General features: G+C 39.1%; 1 protein-coding gene across 1 annotated transcript; it reads right to left on the bottom strand.

Moving 5' to 3' along the window:
• Window positions 1-1,364: 1,364 nt before the first annotated feature.
• LOC110065673 (uncharacterized) lies at window positions 1,365-23,633 on the bottom strand. Its single transcript, XM_089270777.1, has 11 exons — window positions 23,005-23,633; window positions 19,867-20,102; window positions 17,718-17,979; window positions 16,324-16,432; window positions 8,918-15,446; window positions 7,427-8,233; window positions 6,780-7,010; window positions 4,530-6,342; window positions 3,593-3,798; window positions 3,261-3,432; window positions 1,365-2,300 (listed from the first exon to the last, which is right to left on the bottom strand). Exons 1-11 carry the CDS (start codon window positions 23,486-23,488, stop codon window positions 2,203-2,205), a joined length of 10,947 nt encoding a protein of 3,648 aa, XP_089126903.1. The 5' UTR covers window positions 23,489-23,633; the 3' UTR covers window positions 1,365-2,202.
• Between the last annotated feature and the right edge of the window lie 522 nt (window positions 23,634-24,155).

Below are 24,155 nucleotides of genomic sequence, written 5' to 3' on the forward strand. Positions count from 1 at the left end.
GTACACTTGGATTTTTACAAAAAAATTGGATTTGGAGACTAAAAGTCAACTTTTTCAACTGTTGTTTTTACTGATCTTTCTATTCTCTTCTGTTTTTCATGTTATTCTCTTTCCCTAGTTTTGCCACTTCCGCTGATTTTATTTCGGGCCCCTAAATCTCCAGAACAAAACTGTTGTGGAGTTGAAACATACGTGTACAATTTTAACTTTGTAAAATTTTCTAAATGGAAATTAAAGGTCAATATACCTTCTAAAATGCAATTACTGGTAACTAACACCAGAACCCGGCAACCCAGTTCAACAGTCACTTTAGAAACTAGTAACCTCGCAACTGCATATATTGTTTCAATTTAAAAAAAAAAAGTAGATTTTGAATCTGACCTAAAGCTATGAAATTGATCATATAAAAACTTTTTAAAATTACATTCTCGCCAAGCTTCTGTTGCCTTTGTCAGAGTTTGAAACAGTGTCAGGTATTTAAAATTTAAAAACGTTCTCTGGTAAACATAGTTTAAAATTACGAGCTCCCGATTACAGACTCGCCATCGAAAGCTCGTAATTTTAAACGATTTTAACCAGAGAACGTTTTTAGATTTTAATTGTCTTACCCTAAGGTAAATATACCTGCTGGAAATTTATATGCTCTTCGAGGGAGTTGTGGTCTTGGATGAAACGAAAAGCTTCCTGGAAAAGGTTTCTTGTCTATTGTTTACATTCCTTTCATTAGAACGTCATTGCAGTCTAGGTGAATGTTGTGATCTGTTGCTTCGGCGTGGTGCCTTTTTCGGCTTTCATTACTCTAACTTACACTCGGGTTGTGTTCACCTCCGCATAAACAATTGAGGGTGTTTACAGCAACCTTCAAGTTTCGAAAACATAAGGTGGCTCTGACCCTCTCAACAGAATTACTTTCAACCTTGCAAAATCATCATGCCTATCGCAATTTGTTATAAAAAATGGGATCACCAAGCTCATTTTTGAGTCATAATCACTTTTAAAGCTGAAATTAAGGGTGGTTTTCAGTTTGTATTGTGGCTATGATAACTTATTTTGCCATAAAGATTACCATCATTGGTTCACCAATAGCTAGGCAGCTATGTGATAATAATATTATGGCATCACTTGATAAACAGTGGTTGTATTAATCCGTCAAAGTATAGTTGTTAGAAAAGTGTCGGAAATTGCTGCCAACCACCTTAAGGACGTTCGCGCTAATTGTTTCTGCGCACCCTTACTGCGCACGCCAATTCACACGCCACGTCATGCATGAGCGCACGCACTTAGTAATAAACTGAACAATGATAGGGCAGATGGCTATTGCTATAGCTTTTCCTGGATTTAACAAACAAACAAACAAACAAACGTCAGCAGCACTTATTTAATTTTGTTAAAACAGCAGCAATCCTTTAGGCTCCATGATTTTTGACAAGATATTTATAACTACTCTGACCAGATACTAAACACCGTGTCATTGAAAAAATTCCCCAAAATGACTCTTCAACTTGGAGCAAAAAAGAACCAGAAACATAACAAGGGAGGGTGTTGTTTTGCCTTAGTTATGCCGTCAATAGACTAAGTACAAATCGAGTGAAGAATATATTTCACTCCAAAAGTAACACTGTGTAACTACTTCAAAATGTCATCTTCTAATCAAATTCGGCACCTCAGACCTTTGTGATAAGTTTCTTTTTCAGTTGTAAACTAAAATACACATGATGACGGCTGTTCACATTTGTAATATCGTAAAGAAAGCTTCCTTACAACAGTAACAACATTATCTAACACTAATTATATGGCAAATTAATACAAACGCACCAAGAATCAACTTCCTACGGTTACAATGTTTCTTTTTGGTAAACAAAAACCAAAAAGAAAGGGATAAAGAGGAAATATAAGAAAGGTACAAACAATATGGCTTAATAACTAACAGGTATTTTTTTTCTCGGCCACTAAATAAAATAGCATTTAAAATTACTTCATCTCGGATTCTTTCAATCTTACTGTTCACTACCTATGGTTTAAGTCGTGAGGTAAGCTGTATTGTAACATCAACAGCATTTGCTCACTATGAGATTCTATCTTGTCTAGATATAATACAAAGAACTATAATAAACAGCTTTATACAATGTAACTCTCAAAAAATACAACCAAAAATTAAGCAACCACAAACAGGCAAGGACTCGCCGTTGCTCGCACATGTGGCTACTGCATCTTGCACTCTGGTTGGTCGCCCGCGGGCTTAGACGCATTCTCTCTAGGCGCCAGTGGTCCGCGAGGTTTACGCTGTCTTGCAGAGGGAGCTGGGGGAGAAGAAAAGCATGTTAATATCTTTTTTCCTGAATTCAGGGAAGATATGCTAAAAAGAGTTAATCAAATAATGCGGATTTCCCAAGGTTAATGAAAGGGTAGATCCACATCGATGCCCAGAGTTTCATCCACGCTGTATAAATCGTAAAATTAATGTTCGTAATTTTCTCAGTCATAATAGATGACTAATCGTATGAAAAAATGTTGCATATCTTTTGGCCAAGAAAGATCTCCAATGATGAGTTCTTCAAGCTGACAGGGCAGGACACAGTTAATAGAGGGAATGGTTATGAAACTAGACAAATTTCTTTGTTGTAAAGGTTTTTGTTCTCTTTTTTGGCCTTGACCTTACACAAAACACAATAGTTGTTTACTCCGTACTGAGGAACTAACCAATAGAAACGTTTTGGTTACGTAATTCATGCACAGTGTATGAGCGCAAAACAAAACATTGTGCACGGTCGTGGACCTTCCAACATAAATCTTGGCATCTTTGTTTGCTCCTTTGATGTTTGCCGGGCTTCACAACCAATCACCTCTAAAAAACATGAGCAGGAAGACATGGGAATTGTTCTTGTAAGACGAAGATGGCGTTGGATCGGTCACGTGCTCCGTAGAGAAATCACTAGCATCTCAAAAGTTGCTCTCAGATGGACACCAGAGGGTAAAAGGAAGAGAGGCCGTCCTAAATCTACCTGGAGGAGGACTGCAGAGGCAGAACTTCAGGCCCTAAACCTTAACTGAGAGCAAGGCGCACGACTTGTCAAGGACCGACAAAGATGGCGGAGTCTTGTTGATGCCCTATGCGCCAGTTGGCGTCTAACGGATGGATAATGTGAATCGTGCGAAAGCTCGAGATTTACACTACATCTTTTCAAATATCACTTGTGGTACAAAAATCCTTAATTGCACCCGCATTCATTCGATTTATCATGAGAATTTAAATGACTGACCAGGAATTTGTGTCTCGGCAGGCCTCGGCACCTGACTCCTGCCGGGTTTAGGGATCTTCGTTCTCGGGCCTTGAGGAATGTTTGAAATGTTTGTCCTTCGTGGTGACAGAGCCATCTCTGGGGGTGCAAACTGTGCTCGTGGTTGGGCGCGAGTTGACTCTGGATTTTCTCTCTGTGGACAAGAAATAACAAGAATAAGAGTCATAATGAACAACCCTCATTGTCAATAAAATAAAAACTTGCAGCACACGAAAACTAAAATTCCCTGACTTGATAAGAAATCCCGATTTAAGACTCTGTTGAACGTTTTAATGCTAGATTATTTAACTTACCCTCGCAGCCTGTACATTTCTTTTTGCTGCACTCCGGGTTTTCATTCCTGGGGTTCTGCCATGTTGAGTAGACGATGATTGGATGGAAGGGCCTGGTTTGTTGGCACATCCCTTACTATCAGCTTTGAGCATCCCCGTGGAGAGCTGGTCGACCGCTTGGCTATAACTGGACAACCGGCATCGTTTGGCAAGGTTGTTCTCTGTGGCTAAGGAAAAAAACGCATGACAGAACGTTTCTGCAATAGCAGTAGCTAACAGGTACAATAACCTTGAGATTAATGAGGCCACCACTGTATAACCTCTGCTTAAATGTATATGTTTAACATATAGATTTAGCCAAGCCTAAAAGCGCAGCTCGACAGTGATAAATTCAGATGATGTTAATAATTAAAATAATCCAACATGTAAGGCAAATTTGGGACGACTGTAGTTTCAGTTTGAAATTGCATCGCATCTACGTTGTATTGTTATGCTAATGAGAAAAGCTAACCGTGAAATTAAAAGGGTCATTGGGCTGAATTGCATGGACTAAATGAATTGATGTGTGTGAAAACAGGCGGGGCTCTTTTGTATTAGGCACAATCCTGTATGTGGCCCCGACCCATGACAACTAACGTGAACAAAAACTAACAACTAACAGAAGTTATGTGAAGACTGAACTGAACCAATCAACGACTCAACCCCTTTTACCGCCGTGTTTACTGTTTGGTAATTTCTCTAGACACACGAAACACGTTTGGTTTCTCTCGTTGGTCCCCTGATGAATCATGTGACGCAATTACATATTTAGGTGATTTAGCACTTCAAAACATATTAACAGAACTCCGGCACATTTTTAAGCTACATTTAAAAGCTGGCTCACATTGCCCTGTACAGCACTTTGCCCTGGAATGCCAATCACTTGAAAATGAAGAGGTACCAGTTACAAAGAACAAACCTTGTTCGCCCGCCCTTTTCTTGGAATCAACAGTTCCACTTGGTTTAGTGATAACTCGTCCAGCGGCCAAACCCTTTGCCTCGGTATCTTTGTCGTTCTGAGTCAGGGGTTGAGAGTCCTTTGTAGTCCTTGACAAGGTTTCTTTAGTGGTAGTCGGCTGCGTTGCCTTAGCGGAAGAAGACATAGGCAGTGACTTTATATCCAAGTTTGACAAGGATTTTGCAAGTGGTGAGAGAAGTACTCCAGTGTTGCTAACAGTTTTCACTTCGTTCACTCTGGAGGAATTTGGTTTGTTTAATTCGTTTGAGGTCTTTCCAACAGTACCAAGCTCGGTGCTTGGTGATTCACTATCTCTCTCCCGATAACGCTTCTCTAGGTTTTCTAGGTTTGTTTCGACAGCCTTAGAGTTCTCTTTAGCCTGAGCTTTCAATTTTTTAACTTCTTCCTGCAGTTTGCATACTTCACGTCTGAGGTCATTTATCTTCCTGTCCTTGCCAGTGATATCTTCACGGTCTGTTTGTTCTTTATTAGCTTTACCCTTCCACTTCTGAATTTCGTTGTTTAGTTCGCTAACTTGGTTCTTAAGTCGTTTTATTTCTTCTGTCCCGGTCGACTTTCCTTTACTTTCAAGAGAAATCACCTTCAGGTTAGCTTGATCTAGTTCACTTTCCAGCTCTTCTTTACGACGCTTTGCATGACTAAACCTCAGTTTAGACTCCTCGAGCTGGAAAAGAAGTTTTTTATTCTCTTGAACCAACTCAACCTGGTCTCTGCCTCGAGTTGAATTATGTTTGAGGCCTTCATTTTCTTCCTGCAACAACTTGCAATCACTGTTGGAATCCTTCAATTCAAACTTGATTCTGTCCAACTCTCTCTCATAGTCTTCCTTCATTTCTTCGCTCTTCTCTTGTGCTTGTTTAAGCTGATTTTTAACTAGCTCCAGCTCTTTACATTTTTCTTCTAATTTTCTGCTCTCCTCAATAAGTTTGTTTCTAAGTTCTTCATACGCAAATGTCAGTTCGACTACTCTTGTTTCCTTTTCTTTAACAGACTCTTCATTTTCTTTGTCAGCAAGCTTCAATAGGGTCTTCATTTCAGCAAGCTCCTTTGTCTTTATCTTCAGACATTCCCTCTCTTCTGCAAGCATCCTTTCCATATCTTTCAACGAATCTGACAGTTTGTTCTTATCCTTCAATTCCTCCTGTAACCTCTCTTCAAGTTCTCGCTGTTTCTTGGCAGAATTCTCCAGAATAAACTTTTCCTGGCTCTTTTGCATCAGGGATGCATCCTTCTCTTCTTGCAGATGACCTTTCTCGATTCTCAAAGTTTCAAACTGTTCCCTCGTCAAGTCACATTGCTGTTGCAGTTCCGCAACAACCTGGGCGGATTTTTCCAGCTTCTCCTCTAAAGCTGCGACCATTTTTAACAACTTGGCTTTTTCGTCAGTCAAGCTAGCAATCAGAACTCCTTTTGCTTTTAATTCTTCCTTTAGTTTTTCTGATTCAGCTTTCAGTAAGTCAACTTTGCTGTACAAGTCGTCTTCCCTAACCTCCCTTTCCTCACTGTCAAGTATTTTCTCCTTTTGAATCTCACTCAGATTCTTTTGTAGTGAAGAGTTCACGTTTCTCAGTTCTTTCAGTTTCTCTTCTAGCCTGCTGCATTTTTCCTGTAGCTGAGTCACGTTTTGTCGTTCCTCTTCTAAATCGGAGATAAATTGTTGAATTTTCTCATAACTGTAACTTCCTGAACTCCATAATTTTCTTTCTGCATCATGTTCTCTGTCCCTCTCATCTGCCGCTTCTATAAGAACATCCTAAAAAGAAAATAAACAAATACAACTGTCTGTCAATAACGTTACAGCAACTTACTATCAAAACGACTACATAGGTAAATCTGTTGTTAGTGAATGAATTGGACGCAGTTCACATCTGGCTAGGGGAATCAGCTACACTAACGCTGAGTGAAGAGCAATGTTGTACAAGTCATTTCTACCAACTACGAAGGAAATGAGAAGAAGAGTCTCTTGAAAAGTTACAAAACCATTGCAACTGCGATAATACACTCGGCCCCAGTTTTTCAAAGGATGAATAACGCTGTCAATTAGATCAATCAATACCCAGAGGATAGCGTAATTTCTTTTGACAACACGTATTGACTGGATACTGTCATCGGATAGTATTTTATCCACCGAATTGCATTCTCCACACTTTGAACAACTGGGCCCTGTAGCGGTAGAATGGCTTCACTCACCTTTTCATGTTGAACCGTTTTGAGATCATGCCGCAGCTGTTGCACAGCCGATTCCATATCTTGTAGCTCGTCATTTTTTGCTGCCAGTTTATGCTCTAGATTCTCAATCTTCTTGTTGAATCTCTCTTCTTGCTGCAAGGCGAACTGCTTGGCTGCTTCAACAATTTCTCGTCTCTGATCTTCAAGGCTTTCACGATCTTGCTCTTGCTTTTCTGCTCTCAGAACTGCAAGCTGAGATAAGACATGAATGTGAATATAAACAAACACAGAATTTTGTATTTAGTAAGCGTGATAAGTCTTATTGCGGATGTCTTTGGTTTTCGATAAGAACCTTGCATTTTAATGTAAATTCATCTTTGCCAGTAATTCACTTAATTCACAAATTCTGAGTCTTGATTCTCGGGAAAATATTAAATCAAGACGTTGTATGCTTTGGTCTGATTTTGTGATCTTGTTCACTTCATCGTTTGGCATCACATCCGCGACTTGATCAGCCTTGAGCCCAGTTCTCCTTGGTATTCGGCCATACAGAGGATTGGAAAATGCTCTTAAATTATGGAATTCCATAACACTAAAAAACCCACCAGGCATTATATAGAGCATTTTTTGTAGGGATGAGAAACAAAGGAATAAGGCAACCTCCTAACCTCTCTTTTAGCTGCATTCAAAGCCTCCTTTAGGTTTTGCTGATCAGTTTCCTCATCTCTGTATCCTTCTAGAACTGTTTCAGATTTATTTTCTTTGCTCCACTCCAGCTGCTGGGTAACCTCTCCCAAGTGATGCCGCAACTCACGCTCAACCTCTTCTGCTGCAACATACTTAGCCTCAAGCCTGCTGACTTCAAGATTTGTCTTCTTTACACACTCATCCTTCTCAAAGATCTCTTCGCCTTTCTGTACCAATTTGTACTTCAGTTCTTCACATTGGGATTCAAGTGCTCTTATTTTGGTTTGAAGATCCAGTTTCAAGTTAGCAGCTGAAGAAGCTCGCCTTTCTGTCTGTTGAAGTATCTGTGTGTGTTCTTGTTCCCTGGTATTGAGGTCTCTTTGCAACTCATCTAGTGTTCTTTTCAAACTGACGTTTTCTTCTGCAATCAATGACTCGGCATTTGCAGAACTATTCTTCAATGACGACAATATCTTTGTTTTCTCCTCTTCCCATTGCTTTTCTTGTTCTTGAAATGCGCGCATCACGGCTTCGTTGTTTGATTGTTCTCGGAGCAATGAATGCTTCAACTGCACGATTTGTTCCTGCAGATCACTTGATCCATCCTCTTTCTGCTGACATTGTTCATGCTTTGCCTTGAGAGTAACCAGTTCATCTGTCAGTGAACTGACTTGGCTCTTGAAAGACTCGAGCTTTTCAGTTTGCTCACTAAGATTTCTTTGAAGTTTTTCCACCTGAGAACATCTCGCCTTTAGCAGGTTCTGTAGCTTCTCTAACTCTTTGTCCTTCTGCAAATCAACAATTGTCACAATTATTAATGTCAACTTCCTATATTTCATAGTTAGTGCAGCTGATAACTTCTTTTGCTAATAGATTGTAAGTCTTTTTATGCTTTGTTTTCTACTTTGTTTTGTAATATTGCAATATGACTGCATTACTGCAACATACTACATGTACTTGCATGTTGTACAGTAAGTAGTCTGGTAGTGTAGTTTTTGTAGTATTGTAAATGTAATGTAGTAATATTGTAAATCATTAATAAAATTAACAACAACAACAACAACAACAAGTTCAGTGCAAATGAAGTGTTGAGTGAGGTTAACCGTAAATTCAAACACACAGCGTTGTAGAAACACTGAACCGCACTTTTCAGCCACCTTGTAAATTATATATTTTCTATGAATAACTGTAAATTAAGTGTAAAATATTGCTGTAAATGTTTACAAGTTGTGCTGCATTGTGTCAAACCAGGAGGGCAAGTCAAACTACAGAAAATGCTAAGGATATACTTGTACAGATATACAAGTGATCTGAGATCATGAAATGAAAAAAAAAAAAATACAAATGAAGAGGTTCAAGTTCATTTATAATGCAAAATGTTGTTAATTCATCTTATAATAAATCTGTAGCTAAACGCACCACATGGGCAGCATATCAGAATCATAAGTGATGAACACATTGACTTTCCTCACCTCTCCTTTGTCCTCTTCATGTTTTCTCATGTCATCCACTGACTGTTTACTTGTCATTTCCAGTTCCATTCTAACAACACGCAACTCTTCCTCAAGTCTTCCCTTCTTGAGGGACACTTCTGCTAATTCATTGTTCTGCCTGGCTAGTCTCTCCTTCAAACTCTCTTTCACTCGTTTTAACTCTTCACAAGCATGTTCCAGTTCACTGTTTTGGGTAGACAACTGAGCCACCTCTGCAGTTTTCTTGTCCAACACTGAACACCATTCTTGCTTCTCTGACAAGAGGTCTGCAATTTTACTTTCTGCCTCCTGAACTTTTCCCTGACAGCAATCAATCTCTCTCTGTAACTTCTCCACCAAATTGTTGGCAAGCTGCTCTTTTTCTTTCACTTTTTCTCTCGTGTCGTCAAGCTCGGAATCTTTTAAGGCCATTGCCGAGGTATGCTGAGCTTCCATGTGACGTAAATCATCTTGAAGATCGGTCAACTCTTTCTTCGTGTCTTCTAAATCGGATTTCAGTTCGCCTTTGCTGGCCTCCAAAGACTGCACCTGATCCTGAAGAATACTGATCATCTTTTCACTTTCCTCTTTGATTCTCCCCATTACTTCTATCTCATCTTTGTCACTAACAAAGGACTGTAACTTTTTCTCAGCTTTACAGAGTTCTTCTTTTGCGTGCTTCAACATTTGTTCAACCTCATGCTTCTCGGTTTCCACACCTCTATACATTGCTTCACTTCTTTCCACTTGTCTTCTGAGTTCTGACATTTTGTCTTGACCGGTGCCGATCTCACGCCTTAACTCTTCTATCCTAGCTTCAAATTCTTCCTTTTGTTGATTCATCTGCTCAGATAGCTCGGCCTTCTCTTCGTTCACTTTTCGCATCCCATCTTCAACTTCTTTCAATGTCTTTTCAGCACGAGAAAGTTGGTGACGTGTTTCCAGTAGATGCTTCTGTGAGTCATCCAGTTTGTCAACCACATCTCTGTAATCCTGGCCTTTTAAGTCTGCCAGCTCACATGCTTTTTTACAGTCTTGCTGGTAAACTTTGCACTCCTGTTTTAAAGCTTCCATTGCTGCTTGGTAATCTCTGGACTTTTCAAGAAGTGACGATTTCTCCTCTTCAAGATCTTTACAAGCTCTTATCAACTCTTCCTCTCTCTTTTGCATCTGCTCTCTCAAGGCTTCATAAGACTCTTCCATCTTCGTTTTCTCTTGGTCTTTGGTGGCTGAAACATTTTCAAGGAGCACAACTGTCTCTTTTAGTCGTTCAATCTCCTCCCTACTTTTCTCAAGCTGCTCAAGTGCCGAAGAACAATCTTCAGATTTTTGTCGCAAGAATTTGCACTGTTCCAGGGCTTTAGATTCCCTATCTTCCTCCATTCGCTTAATACCTTCTTCATGTTTCAATTCAGCAGTTCTCAGCAGCTGTTCCAGCTCCAGTCTGTCACTTTGTGCTTTAGTGAGAGTCTTGTCCAGTACATCAAGTTGATTTTGGAGTTTAGACACTTTATCTTCATTTGCAATCTTGTTCTCTTTTAGTTCTTGTATTTCACCCACTTGTTCTTCAAGTGTAACAAGTTTGTTATCCAGAATTTCCTGCACACTCTGTAGCTCCTCTGAAAGAGTACCACTTTTCTTGGTTTCGGCCAACAACTGAGCTTCCAAAGTCTGGATATTTTGCATAAGTTGTGACACATTCGTCTCCTTCTGTTCCTCATTTGACAGACTTGCAGTGAGTTGACTGGATAGAGCTGCAAGTTCACTTCTCAGGGAATCATTTAACTCTTCCTTTTCGGAAACCTTCTTCTTCAGTTCCAACATTGCTCCTTCCAAGAGTTCAACCTTTTTGTTTAGTGACTCAATAAAAGAATCCTTGTCCTCTAGATCCATCTGTAACATTTCCTTCTGTGTTTCTAATTGCCGTATGTCTTCACGCTGCTGACGAACCATGTTGTTTGCTTCTTCAAGTTGATTTTCTCTGTCTGAAAGCTTGCCGATAAGTTCTTCCTCTGAACACCCTTTTCTTTTCAACTCCATTTCTGTGTTTTCCAATTTTTCTGTCAAACTTGAAACTTCTACCTCAGCTAGATTCTCAGATGCTTCAATTTTACAACGGAGATCATTCAACTCTGATTCTTTACTATCGATGCACGCTTCTAAATGACTAAACATTTCTTGTAACTGTGAGAGTTGACTCTTTTGTGCTACATCTTGTTCTTTCAATTCAGCTAGTTCTTTTCCACTTCCTGCCTGTAACTCTTCAATCAGCTGGCATTTACCGGTCAGTTCTTCCTGATTGGTTTTTAGTACCTTAGATAACTGCTCCAGCTTGTTTTCCAAATCCGCATTTTTCTCCTGCAAGGTGGAGCTTAAGCAACTTCCTTCATCTAGTTTATTTGCGAGTCCTGCCTTTTCCTCTTCTGCTATTTTCAGCTTTTGAATCATGGCCATTATTTCCTGGTCTTTAACCTCAACAACAGCACTCACTTTTTCAAGTCTTTCTGACAGTGACACAACTTCTTCTTTGAGGGTTTCTGTTTTCAAGCAATGCGCATCTGATTCTGACTGCTGCTTGCTTCTCTCGACTTCTAACAACTCCAAACTTTCTTTCACTTGCTTTTCTTTGTGGTCAAGAGCTGTTGAACTCTGATCCAGTTTAATCAGCAATGCATCATTTTCTTCTTTCCCTTTGCGCACCTGATCACTAGATTCTGCTAGCGTCTCTTGAAGTTGGCAGACTTTTTCAGTTAGCTCCTGTACATTAGCTTCCAAAGCAATGGTTGTGAGTTGTTTGCTTTGAATAACAGACTCCTGCTGGCTACATTTCTCTTGTAACGAGGCAATTGTTTCTCCTTGAGAAGTGTTCTGGCTTTGTAACTCAGATATTTTCTCGCTGCTTTCATTTTTATAAAGTTCCTCTATCTCTTGGCTTTTCTCAGCTAGTTCTTCGTTCTTGCTTTTGAGAATGTTTGACAAATGTTCACTACTTTTTGCCATTTGAGCATTCTTTTCCTCCAGTAGCTTACATTGCACAGCAAGTTCATCCAGTTTTGAGCCCAAAGCTCTCTTTTCTTCTGTTGCAACTTCTAACTGTTCACACATTGATTCAACATCTTGGTCTTTCATTTCAACAACAAAGTTCAATTTTTCAATCTTTTCTCTCAGCAAAGCCAGTTCATTCTTCAAATCTCTCACTTCTTTCTGATAGCACTCAACAACCTGATGACTTTTAGCCTTCTCTTCTTCCAAACGTTCACGTATTTCTCTAAATTTCGCATCCTTATCTTCAATGACCACTTGTTGTTGTTCAAACTTCTGTTTCATGCTGTTCCGTTCTTCCTCCACACCCTTCATAGACTCTTCATTGCCTGCCACCACCTCTTGTAGTGTGCACATTTTGGAAGATAATTCCAATTGTAACGCCATTGTTCTGCCAAGTTCTTCATTCTTACTCTCTATGCAAGCCTCTAACTGAGCACACTTTTGTTCTAATGATGTGATCTTACTTTCTTGAGCTGAACACTTGCCTTCCAACTCTGTCATCTGTTGGTCACCAGAAGTTTCCATTTCCTTCAGCTTGCAGGACTTCGTCAATAATTCTTCCTCCTTGCCTTGCAGCACACTTGATATCCGTTCCACATTGTTCTGGAGTTTGGCAATCGTTTCTGCCAGGACTGCATTCTTGTCATGGAGTTCTTGCGTCTCAGAACCGAGGGTTTCTTTTTCCTCCTGTGCGATTTGAAGTTGCTTTGTTATGCTCTGAACCTCTTGATCTTTCATGTCAATAGCTGCAGCACTTTGCTCCATGTTGTTCTGAAGGTCTGAAATCTTCTGTGTCAGTTGTACATTCTCGTCATGGAGTGCCTGTGACTCTACACTCAAATCTTGTTTCTCCTTGTCTACATTTTGAAGCTGCTTTCTTAAGTTCTCAAGCTCTTGATCTTTCATCTCGATGGCCAGAGCACTTTGCTTGAATTTCTCTGTTACACAAGCAGCTTCTCTCGTGATGGTTTCTAGTTCTGTAAGTGTTGTCTCGTGAACTGATTGTCCATTTGTTTTTAAGTCCAGAAGACTGTCAGAAACGTCTTTCAATTCTCTTTCCTTATTTTCAAGCGCTGTTGTTTTGTACTGGAGATTTTCTGCTAGTGCTGCCTTCTCTTTCTCCATTCCTTCAATCAGCTCTCCTTTTGATGCAAGCTCATCTTGGAGATTAAGCAGCTCACTAGTTAGCTGATGTGTCTTTTCTACTGCACTGCTAACCTCATTATTTTTGTTTTCAATACATACTTCTAACTGAGAGCACTTCTCCTGTAACGAAGACACTTGGCCTTCTAGTAGAGTACATTGTTCCTTAATCCTACCTTCATCCTCAGCCTTAGCTTTCTCAAGGGTAGTTATAATCTTTGATTGGTTCAACAGCTCTTCATCCTTTGTTTTGATAACTTCCGTTGCTTTCTCCAGTTGAGTGGTCTTCTCTGTAACTTGATCCTCCAATTTGAAATTAGTGTTACAAAGTTCATCAAGCATGGAGCTTAACTCTATTCTCTCTGCTTCTGCAGTTTCGAACTGAGTTGTGATGGTCTTTAACTCCTCTGTTTTACTCTCTGCAACAGTACTTACTTGTTTAAGTCTTTCCTTCAAGCTTGCCTCTTCTCTCTTAAGTTGCTCTAATTCTAGATCATTCTGTTCTAGAACAGACTGATGTTTAGATTGCAGTTGTCTAAGATTCTTGGAAACTTCGTCTAACTCTGCTTTGGTGGTAGTCAGAACATCAGACATTTGTTTGTGATCAATAATCAACTTTGCATTTTCGTTTCCAGTTTCCTTAGCCAGTTCCTCCTGTGATGCAAGACGCTGCTGAAGTAATGCCAGTTCTTCACTGCAGCTCTTCGATTCTTGTTTGACTGCTGACAACTCTACCTCCCTGTTCTGAAGTAATGTTTCCAAGTTTGCTTTGTTTTCTTGCAAGAACACAATCTCATTCCGGGTTGCAATGGACTGTTCATTTATCTCGGCAAGTTTCTTCTCAGTAACACCTTGAATCTCGTTAAGCTCTTTCACTAATGATGCAATTTCTTCATCCTTGCTCGTAATAAGTTTGAGATCTTCATCTTTTTGTACTTTAAGGAAACTGTGAACTTTCTCTAATTCATTCAGTTTTGCTAGAGTCTCTGTATTTTGCTGCTTCAACTCACATAAAACTTTCTCCTTTGATTCTAACTCAACTGAGATTTCCTGAATATGAACCTCTTTCCTCTTCAACATTTCTTTACTGTTTGTCAAATTTTCTTCACATGTTTGCAGAGAATTTTGTAGTTCCTGACACTGCGATTCGACATTTCCTAGTGTTGTAGACAGTTTTTGCATCTCAGTTTCTTTTTCTGTGCATTTAGCCATAGATGCATCCAATTTCACGTTGGCAGACTCTAATACTTCTTTCAGTCTCTCAATTTCTGTTGTTCTGTCAGCATATAATTGTTCTAGCTCTTCCTTCTTCTTTTCTGCTTCTTCTTCTCGACGTTTTTGTTCTTTCAACCATCCCTCTTTTTCTTGCATCATGAAGCTGACAGAGCTTTCTTTTTCCTTCAGAACTGTCTCAGTGCGACTCAGTCTTTGTTGAAGCTCACGCACGTGCTTCTGAGATGATTCTAGCTTATCAACCAAGTCAGTGGTCTCGGCAGACTTCATATCAGCTAGCTCACAAGCTTTCTTGTAGTCATGTTGCATAGCTTTGGAGTCATTCTTCATTGCTTCAAGGGTGCTCTGTAAAGATCTTTCTTTTTCCTCCCAAACAGTCTTCTCCTTGGCCCATTCCACCTTGCTATTGGCCAGATCTATCTCTGCTGCTTCCAGCTTCCCACACAACATCTTGTAGGAGTCTTCACTATACTGGCTTTCTTTCTCCTTGCCAGCAACAACATTCTCCAAGTAAACCACTCTTTCCTTTAGCTTCACGACTTCTTGTCGTTCAAGTTCAAGCTCCTTTACAGCTGTGGTAGCTTCATCTGAGATTTTCTGCAGTGTTTTCTGGTTTTCTGCTTCCATGTCAGCTTTCTGTTTCTTTAACAGAGAAATCCCATCCATTGCTGATGCTAGTTTTTTGTTGTCTTCACCCTGAGCCTCCCGAATTTCGTTCTCTTTGAAACTCAGTTCTTTCTCCTTTTCTTGAATGGTGTGATTCAGCTCTTCTATGCTTCTGTTTAAATGAGTAATTTTCATCTCTTTTTCCCTTAGAATCACTTTGGTTTCATCTAATTCCTGCTTTATCTTGACATATTCTTCCTGCTGCTCTTTTACTTTTTGCTGTAATTCCATGAACCTGTTATCATGATGAGTGCTCTGTTGGTTACTTCTGTTTTCTGCTTCACTCAGGCTTGCTGTCAACCTAACAATGTCGTGTTCTTTTGTTTCTATCATCTTCTGACTGTTGTCAAACTTATTCTGCAGAGTACTGGACGCCTTCTCCAGATCGGCACACTGTTTTTCCAATGCATAAATGGCCTGCGACTGGGAAAGCAGCTCTTGTCTGTTGAGAAATCAACAACACCTATTATACATTGTACAAATCTGAGAAGATTCCAGATGATGCTTCCTGGCCATCCCAGAAGCTACACTCTACCAACTTGTAAAACACAACATACAGTATATAATACATGTATATAGATTTAGCCAAGTCTAAAAGCGGAGCTCCGGGGCCGGGTTGTTCAAAGCCCAATTAAGCTAGCCCATACATGTATCTCAATTCATATTCTCGATGGTCAATTGGGAGTTTCTAGAATGTTTTCAGCAGGAGGGCAACTGGTTTTCACAGGCAGGCAAAACTCTTCTAAACTTGATTTCTTTATAAGAGAAACTTTTTCTAGATGATCAAAACTGACAGGCAAGGTCATCCCTACAGCTGATCAAAATGTCCAGTGCCCAGCTCTTAATGAAACCTCAGGTCAATTGTCTTCCAAGTTGCTGAGGTAAAGGTAAAGTCTGCATGGGAGCCACGTGGCTCATCAGGCCAGTGCTTATCTCCAGTTTCTGTAGCATGAGGCAACTAGGAGTATTTCTACTCCCCCTCGATTGGATGCTAGTCAATCGCAGGGGGGTTACCCTCCGGCAACAAATTTGCCAGTACCCATTTACACACCTGGGTGGAGAGAGGCACTGTGAGAGTTAAGTGTCTTGCCCAGGAACACAACACAATGTCCCTGGCCAGGGCTCAAACCCAGACCGCTTGATCCAAGGTCGAGCACACTAACCATGAGGCCACTGCGCCTCCTGAGCTGAAGTAAAATTATTGCACTATACATGTAACAGTGAATCTACAATCATGTAAAATCCCTGTTAACAAAGTGCTGGGCTTCTCTTTAATAGTACTGTAGTACATGCAAATTAAATTATAAATCAAACCAAACCTGTGTTCTTTATCTTTTTCCTTTAATTTCTCATCCATTCCTTTGATAACAGCCTCTGAATTATGGCGCTGACAGTCCATATCCAGTTCCCTCTGTCTGGCTCTTTTTTCTGTTAATATGATAGAAAGCATTGTTTACAACTAAGTTTTGCAACAGAGAGTTCAATTTTCCAAGCACCAGTCCATAGAGGGGATGACTGGATTTAAATCCTGGTCTGTCCAACACCCAACAGTCATGTCCACTTTGCACTCTATCCTCCCTCTGCTTAAAAGATTTATCTGAGATTGAACCCAAAAAATGCTATAATGACACCTTACAACACAATGAACCTCTACAGAAATTGTTGCAGTCAGTAAGATTCACTGTTTCTGGTTGAAACTAAGACGTTTTGAGGAAGAGAGAACATGAAGAAAGATGTTTGGCTTCATATTTGAGATCATCTGTACATGTGCATGCACTAAAGGAATCAGCGGTCTAGTGTCGATCGACACCCTCAATCAACCCATGATCACCATTGGTTGACACTTGATTGACACTCCATCAACATGTCAGTTGAAAGTCAGTCGAAAGTCAACTAATTTTCGATCAATGCATATGAGTCAGTAGAGTATTGAGCATCTGTTGATTGAGTGTCAATCGGATGCTGATTGAGTATCGATTGAGATGTTGATCGACACTCAACTGCGGATGCCTTAACCCTTTAAGCTCCGGAGAAAAACCTTATTTTTCTAACATTATAACAGTAGATCGAAAGACCACAAGTAATATACTGGCTGAAAAGTATTGTTTGGGGTATGTCCTAAATCACCACAACAGACATACAAAATGTCACAAGTTGAATTGAGGAGTCTAAAAAGTAAAAAAATGAAAATGTTCAAAAATACCTTATTCCTTGTATATACTGGGAAAACCCCTAAACAATAGCTTAATTTGCAGCTCTGGGTGCGCAGATTTTTATCAGATATTCACTTGACCGTAAAATTGTAAAGTTTCAAAAACTTGAGGGGTGATTAATCAAGTCTGATTCAGGAGGGGGTATGATTTTATGCTTTCAATGTGAAGATCTCTCAAAGATCCTTTTGGCATCCAAATTTGAAATGAATTGGCCAAATATTAAGCTTATTATAACATTTTGTGCCATATGGCACTATCAGGACTTAAAGGGTTAAGTTCACATGATCCCATTATTGTATATCTACATGTATGCAGTGTTCCAGAAAAGCGTGGGGTCTCAGGTCAAAAACCTGACAAGGTCAGCTACATGGCCCAACAAATTAATAGAAAATTCATCATGATTTGGTGGGAGCAGTGGAAATTGACCTGCTGGAATTATTTATTGACACCCTGTCTTGAACACTTATCTGGAACCCTGTCTATGGAGCATTGTTTCCTACCTAAGGCATCTACATGAGCATTTGCTTCATCTAATTGAGATTTAATCTTGGAGATCTCTGCCAGCCTTGCAGTCATCTCTGAAATTTCATTCTCCTTTCTGTGGAAGCATTCTGAGATCTCCTTCAATTGTGCAATCTTTTCTTGAAGTTCAGCGTCTTTTGCTGCTATTTTTTCATTTGCAGTAACTAGTTCTGTGATTTTAGATTGTAACTGAACCTCCAAGGTTGAGTCTTTCATTTCTGAAGTGGAAGGAAGAGATTCCTAGGAAACAAAAATTCAAGAAAAAAAAGTAAGCAACCATGATGACATTACTAAAAACTTAATCCCTGTGATCTCAAAGGAAAACACTTTATTCACTGTTCAATTAACAACAACACTGAATGGAGCAGAATCCTCAATAAAAGGGAGCTTGACACAAACGATGAAAGGCAGGTTATTGTTCATTGTTAGTAGTTATTGTTATCACTTCCATGATCACCACACTGGCTGGTCATCAGTTGATAATAATTTTGAGGTGAACACTGGCGCACACTTGATCTACATGTAAACTGTGAATGTACTGGGCAATTCGACATGAGACATTGAAAAAGCAAAAATTTCAAATTCCAATTTCCCTTATTGAAACTTATACCAGCAGATAGCTGACACTCTGGACTGTTTGAAATAACCAACTTTTTGAGCATCTTGACCATGCCAACCTGCTGAGAGACCACGGAATTATTGTCAAGCAATCATGGGGCTATGAATAATTACCCATCTACTTGCTTCTTTCTCAGAAAAATAGTTTTTCATTTGTGTTGCGGACATTACGTAATGTCCACAACTTTGAGGCTTTTTTCATTACTTTTTCAAAATTATTTACACCCCTTTTAAGTGAGAATTATGCCGCTCTTTTGGTTTGATGTCAACATTATTCTGGCCTGATAGGTTTTCTCTGCTTGGAAATAAGAGGGTAAAAGTGCAGACATTACATTGCTAGAATAATTTTTCTTGATTCACAGGAAATTCAAGTTTAGAGAAGTCACTTGAACATGAGGTTGTTTTCTGTTGTAATGCTTGCAACACACCTTCCTAAATTAATTGCTGAAAGATATTGAGAGCAAATATATTTTTTGTGTGTGTGTGTGGACAAACATTAAGGGTTGCTAGAGTAAATTAATGTTTGAGCACTTCAGTTAGCTTTATGAAGATTTGATAAAATATCATAATTCCAATTTTTGCCTCTCGATGTTATGTAATGTCCACAATGTGGAATCACCCACTGTAGATGTTGACAGATGTTTAGTTACAGGTTGAATCAAGTTAAATTTGTTGAATTCTTCTTTTAAATTTCATCACTTAGTATTTATGGGAACTTTACCTGGAAACACAGAATTAATTAAATTACATTTTTAACAAATTTACACCATTAAGGACAGAATTCAACAGGTAATCCGTACAATGTACATATAAAGACTAGTTATGTAACACTCTCTTGTGGTACACCATGGATTATCTCATGAGTCACTTGTACTTCCTTGGTATACGCCCAAGCCTTTAGTGAGACATGGTATATTACTACATGTAGTATACCACTCAAATGCATTTCATAACTAGTATTAATTTAATTTATAAGTACCAAATAATTTATTAATTTGGAATTTGAACAGTAGAGGAGTACATTTGCACATGCATTACATATTTTGGCCCCTCGCAGGTTTCTGGTATGGCACAAAAGTACAACTGTACATTGCCACTCTTTGCTCTTTTCTAACAAAAATCACTTTCATGTACACATGTGCGGTCTACAGTGGTTCAAATAAGTAGACAAGTTGAGGGCAGTATAGACTAGACACCAGTAACACTAGCAAATCCCATAAGGTGTTGAAATCTTACCAACTGAGAACCATCCATGGATTATAATGAACCACATTACTGTACGGGCAGTCAGTTGTAAGTCCACAATGCATATTATACACCGTACATGTATATACGTGAAAATATTTGGTATAAAAGCCAATACTTCAGGACCACTGAGATAAGTGAACCAAAATTCACAGTAAAGTGCATTAAAGGAACGCATTAGTATACATGTATATGTATGAGCTTTGGTTATTGTTTGCTGCTTTTGTTACGTTGTGAAAGGAAATAATAAATCCATGTTCATACCTCAGTACTAATTTTAGGAGCATTGGCTTTAAGTTGACAAAGTTCATTCTCAACCTTGCGACGTTGTTCTCTCTCTTGCTCAAGGCTTGTTTGAAGTTCCTTGAGTTTGCTCTCTTGGCCAGACTGACATTCGACTTCTGAATCTGACCCAGATGAACTTGTTTTTGTTCTTGAATTTGGCTCCTCTCCAAGGCTTTTCAATTGATTTTCTAATACCCTCACTTGCTCTCTATGACCTAACATGATAAAATAACAAGAAAATTAATATATCAATTTTATATCAAGGGCAGAGAAAGGGTCAGAAAGATATAAAGGCCTGACTAAACTCAGAAACAATCTTGAGGGAACATTTTACAGCTTGGGAAGTGGTAATCCTGGTTTACCCACATGGGAAAAATGCGAACCACCCACAGATTATAATGAGCCACATTACTGTACATGTACAGGTAAGTCCACAACACATGTTATACACTGTTTAGAAAACAGTCCTAAGAAAATATGCGTGCTAATTAGTTAAAAATCGTGTTTCTATAACTCGATAAAAACACAGAACTGGCACAAGCTGTTGACGTAACAATGGCGCGAGCAGAGGGAACTTACACTTTTGATAATCAAAGTTAACAAGTTGTTTTGAACCTTTTTTTCATCGCAGTGTTTTCTAAAAGAAATAGGAAACATGTTCCCCATGTTTCCATTGAGTTTTAGTATAAATCTACTAGCGTTCTATCACAAATGCCGTTCTATGATTGGCTACGCCATTCACTATCTATTCTGTGATAGATACGTGTATGTGAGTAGCGTAGCAGTGTGCCCTTATAAAAAAAGTGATAGCCTCTTCTTGTCTATAAAGGGGATTTAGATAAAGTTTTGAACAACTTTAAACACCAAGTACATGCAATTTACAAGCAATATTTTCTTTCCACCAGCTGCACAAGTCTTTTAGCTGAAAGATGTTGGTAACTTTATAAGCACCTGTGTTGTAAACATCATTGCAATATAGTGTTTTTGCTTCAGTTACAAAACATTTACATGTAACCATGCTGGATAGAAATTTTCCTTTTAAAACATACAAATGTCTCTACAAAGTCACATTTCTGAGCAATACTGGTCAAAATAAATGCTTCCTAGCAATAGGCATGGTTGCCAGACCTCACTTTTCTAAATTCCCTGTCACTTTTTCCTGACTTTGCCTGGATAAAAATCAAATTTCCCTGATCAAATAAATACAAAATGTCAGATCTAGTAGCATCTTCTGGTCTCAACTTATACAATGTAGCTGTCCTTTCCGCCCATTCATGAAGACTCATGAAGTTTTCAACAAATTGTCCTTCTTCATTAAGGAAAAATATCATTGAGATCACAGTGACCCCAAATGTTTCATCCAGCTCCCAATGGTATTAAATCACCTGTGTTATTATTATTTCAATTTTCCCTGACTTTTCTTCAAAATGACAATTTTTCTTGACTCTAAGTACAATTCCCTGACTTTTCCCTGACCTTGAAGAATTTTTTCCCCTGACCATTTCCTGGCCTGTACCAACCATGATAGAGTGTCATTATGGGCACGCATGACCCTTTGCTTCTGAGATAATATTTCCTTCGTCCTTACTTACTGCCAATACACCCAAGAAACATGAGAAATTATGATTTTGCAATAATGTTTCTTAGTTTAGTCAGGCCTTAATGCTGAAAAAAAGGTGAATACAATGACTGTTCAGTCAAAGCCACGGGTGTCTAGAAGACCTGAATGTTAGCAAATAATGCACAGAGAATAATCAAAAATAGTCACAGTTAACCTGAAAAGCACTTTGGTCAGTCTAAATTACACGTAGGTTCTGATTTGTGTAAATCAAGATTCATTTAGCCTACACAGAATTCCAATCGGTCTTAATTGCAACCCAGTTAGCCTAAAATCGATGAAGAAAAAAAGTTGTGAGTTCAATTGTTATTGATTGCTAATAGTGATTGATAACGGTTGATTCATATTGGTTTTTGTACTTTTACAAGTTACCCTGATAAAATGATTGACAAAATTTGTCTGTAATGGTTCTATTGGGTTGTTTTATATTCATAGCCTCCGTATCTTTTAGAAACTTCCAGTCTCATAATTTCTAGCATCGGAATTTAGATGAAGCAAAATAAACAACATACATGGAATCAGTGTTCAAGTGGTTTCAATTATTTGCATTTTTTTAAAATCAATAACAATCTTTATTATCCAACTGCAGCGAATACCAACCAAATAACAGTACAAATATACAGCGATATTGTACAGTTACTTGTACAGTAGAAAACCTGTTTGCCATACAGGTCGGCATGCACATGCAAAACTGTCACACTCTCCATCTTTCATTGATAAATTTACGGGCTCGTCAAAATACGGCACAACCCGTAAAAATACAAAGCAATACTACACACCAAAACATCTCATAAGAGATATATATTCCTGAAGACAGGAATTAGCGATTGTTAGCAATTTTTGTCCATCGATAGCAATCGGTTAAAAAAAAATTTCTGTGTTTGTTATTGAAGAATCGATTGATTTCTGAGATTGATTTTTATCAACTGCGCATGGCCAGTAGCCACAGCTCATCCAGCCGACGATCAACTTAACCTTTTCAGCATAATCAGTGAAATAACATAGCACCATGAGATATATGTGCAGTAGGCGAGGGTACAACAGTTACTTATCACAGGAAGACAAGGAAGCAGCAATACAGGGCTGCTTACATGGGGCAAGTTCCAGTATTGTTTGATTTTCACATTCACCTTGTCTTTGTAACATAAGCTATACTAATATAGAAATAATTGTAGTTACATGTTGTGTTTTCACTATGCAGATCATGAGGGCAATAAAAACCTTTCCCTGGTCTTGGGCCAAGCTTAACCACAGTGGAGCGTTCAGGGGAAATCAATTTGATGCCACGCTTATTGGCAATCACAATTAATGGCGGGCTTGTAAAAAAACTGTCTTCAAACGAGCTGTCTCATCATACATGAAACAACGATCATCTTAAGCTTACTACATAAAATATCAAGTTAACCACGGACGGGAAAAAATGGTTAGAACGATCGTTGTAAACAGCCCCCAGTAATCGCTAAAGAGAACATAGATCTGAAAAGAAAAGCTCAGCTTACCTGCTACCTGTCTCTGTAAAAGGTTGTTAGCTTCTTTCAGTTTGGAGAAATCAGCTGCTTGCTTTTCAAATTTTGACGCAAGTTGATTTTGATCGTGCTGTAGATGATCTAGATCGTTCTTTAGCTGCAAATTGCTGGCAGTTTCAGCTTCCAGCATCTGCTGACAGCGAGAAAGCTTTCCATCGAGGCAACGAATCTGTCCTTCCTTGGCGTTCAAATCGTGTAAATTCTTCTCCCGGCTTCGCTCTAACTCTTGAATAGATTCGCTCAGGGAATGATTTTCCTTCTTGAAAGACAAAGCATTCGCTTTCTCGTCTTCTGTCAGCTTTTTCTGCTTTGCGAGAGCAGCCTGTAGACTCTCCATTTGAAACTGCCGCTGCTTGCTCTCTTTCTGCAACGTTTCACATCGCTGCTCGAGATCAAAGACATTTTTAAGAACGTTCGCAGTTAATCCCTGCTTCCATTCTTCCTTTGCCCAACTCATCGCGGAAAACAGCTTCCAACGTCGTGAAGAATCAGAGATTGAAGTTGGTGTGTCGACTAAATTCCCGCCATAAATCTAAAATCCTCCGCAGAACCAGTAACAGAACACATCGAATGACTCGATCGATCGCGTACTTCTTGCATGCATTGAGTGGCAGTTAGCCTTCAAACCGAGGCCGTTCGCGATTGTGATTGGTCAATTGAACAAAAGGTGGGAAATTTAAAGTGAGGCGGCCATGTTGAACGACACAAACAAAAGAAGCTACCATAATATTTTTTTTCCATTTCTGAGATCTGAGAAAAGACAAAATTAATTATCCGCAAATATTTTTTCCACTAACTGCAGTCCTCTACAGGACTAAAGCGGTAACAAAAGGAAAACGACAGTTGAATACGAAGTGATAAATATATATATATATATATCAACCCAGGCGGGTAGCAATTGTTTTACGCATTCTTCAATCGACTGGATGATGTAGTTATTTCATTTTGATCTACACAAAGTGACTGTGTGAAAGGGCAACAAAATTTCCATTGCTCACTTTTTGAGTTGAGTGAATCACGCCGCGGGCCGGGGGAAAGGGGAACTCCCTTTTGAAAAGGTCGGGACTCAGTCGAGAGAGTGGAGTGCACCCTGAAAGATACTCTGACAGCTAAAAATAGTGGCG

This window comes from Orbicella faveolata, unplaced genomic scaffold, assembly GCF_042242905.1.
Source record: "Orbicella faveolata isolate gen_17 unplaced genomic scaffold, um_ofav_v1 contig_34, whole genome shotgun sequence".
NCBI classification, from domain to species: domain Eukaryota; kingdom Metazoa; phylum Cnidaria; class Anthozoa; order Scleractinia; family Merulinidae; genus Orbicella; species Orbicella faveolata.

Excerpts from the sequence above, each read along its gene's own strand:
- LOC110065673 (XM_089270777.1), bottom strand. The coding sequence starts at position 23,488 with ATGAGTTGGGCAAAGGAAGAATGGAAGCAGGGATTAACTGCGAACGTT. Across the intron at positions 16,433-17,717 it reads TGCTCATGTAGATGCCTTAG|AAAAAAGAGCCAGACAGAGG; the intron begins GTAGGAAACAAT and ends TCATATTAACAG. Across the intron at positions 15,447-16,323 it reads GAAAAAGATAAAGAACACAG|ACAAGAGCTGCTTTCCCAGT; the intron begins GTTTGGTTTGAT and ends ATTTCTCAACAG.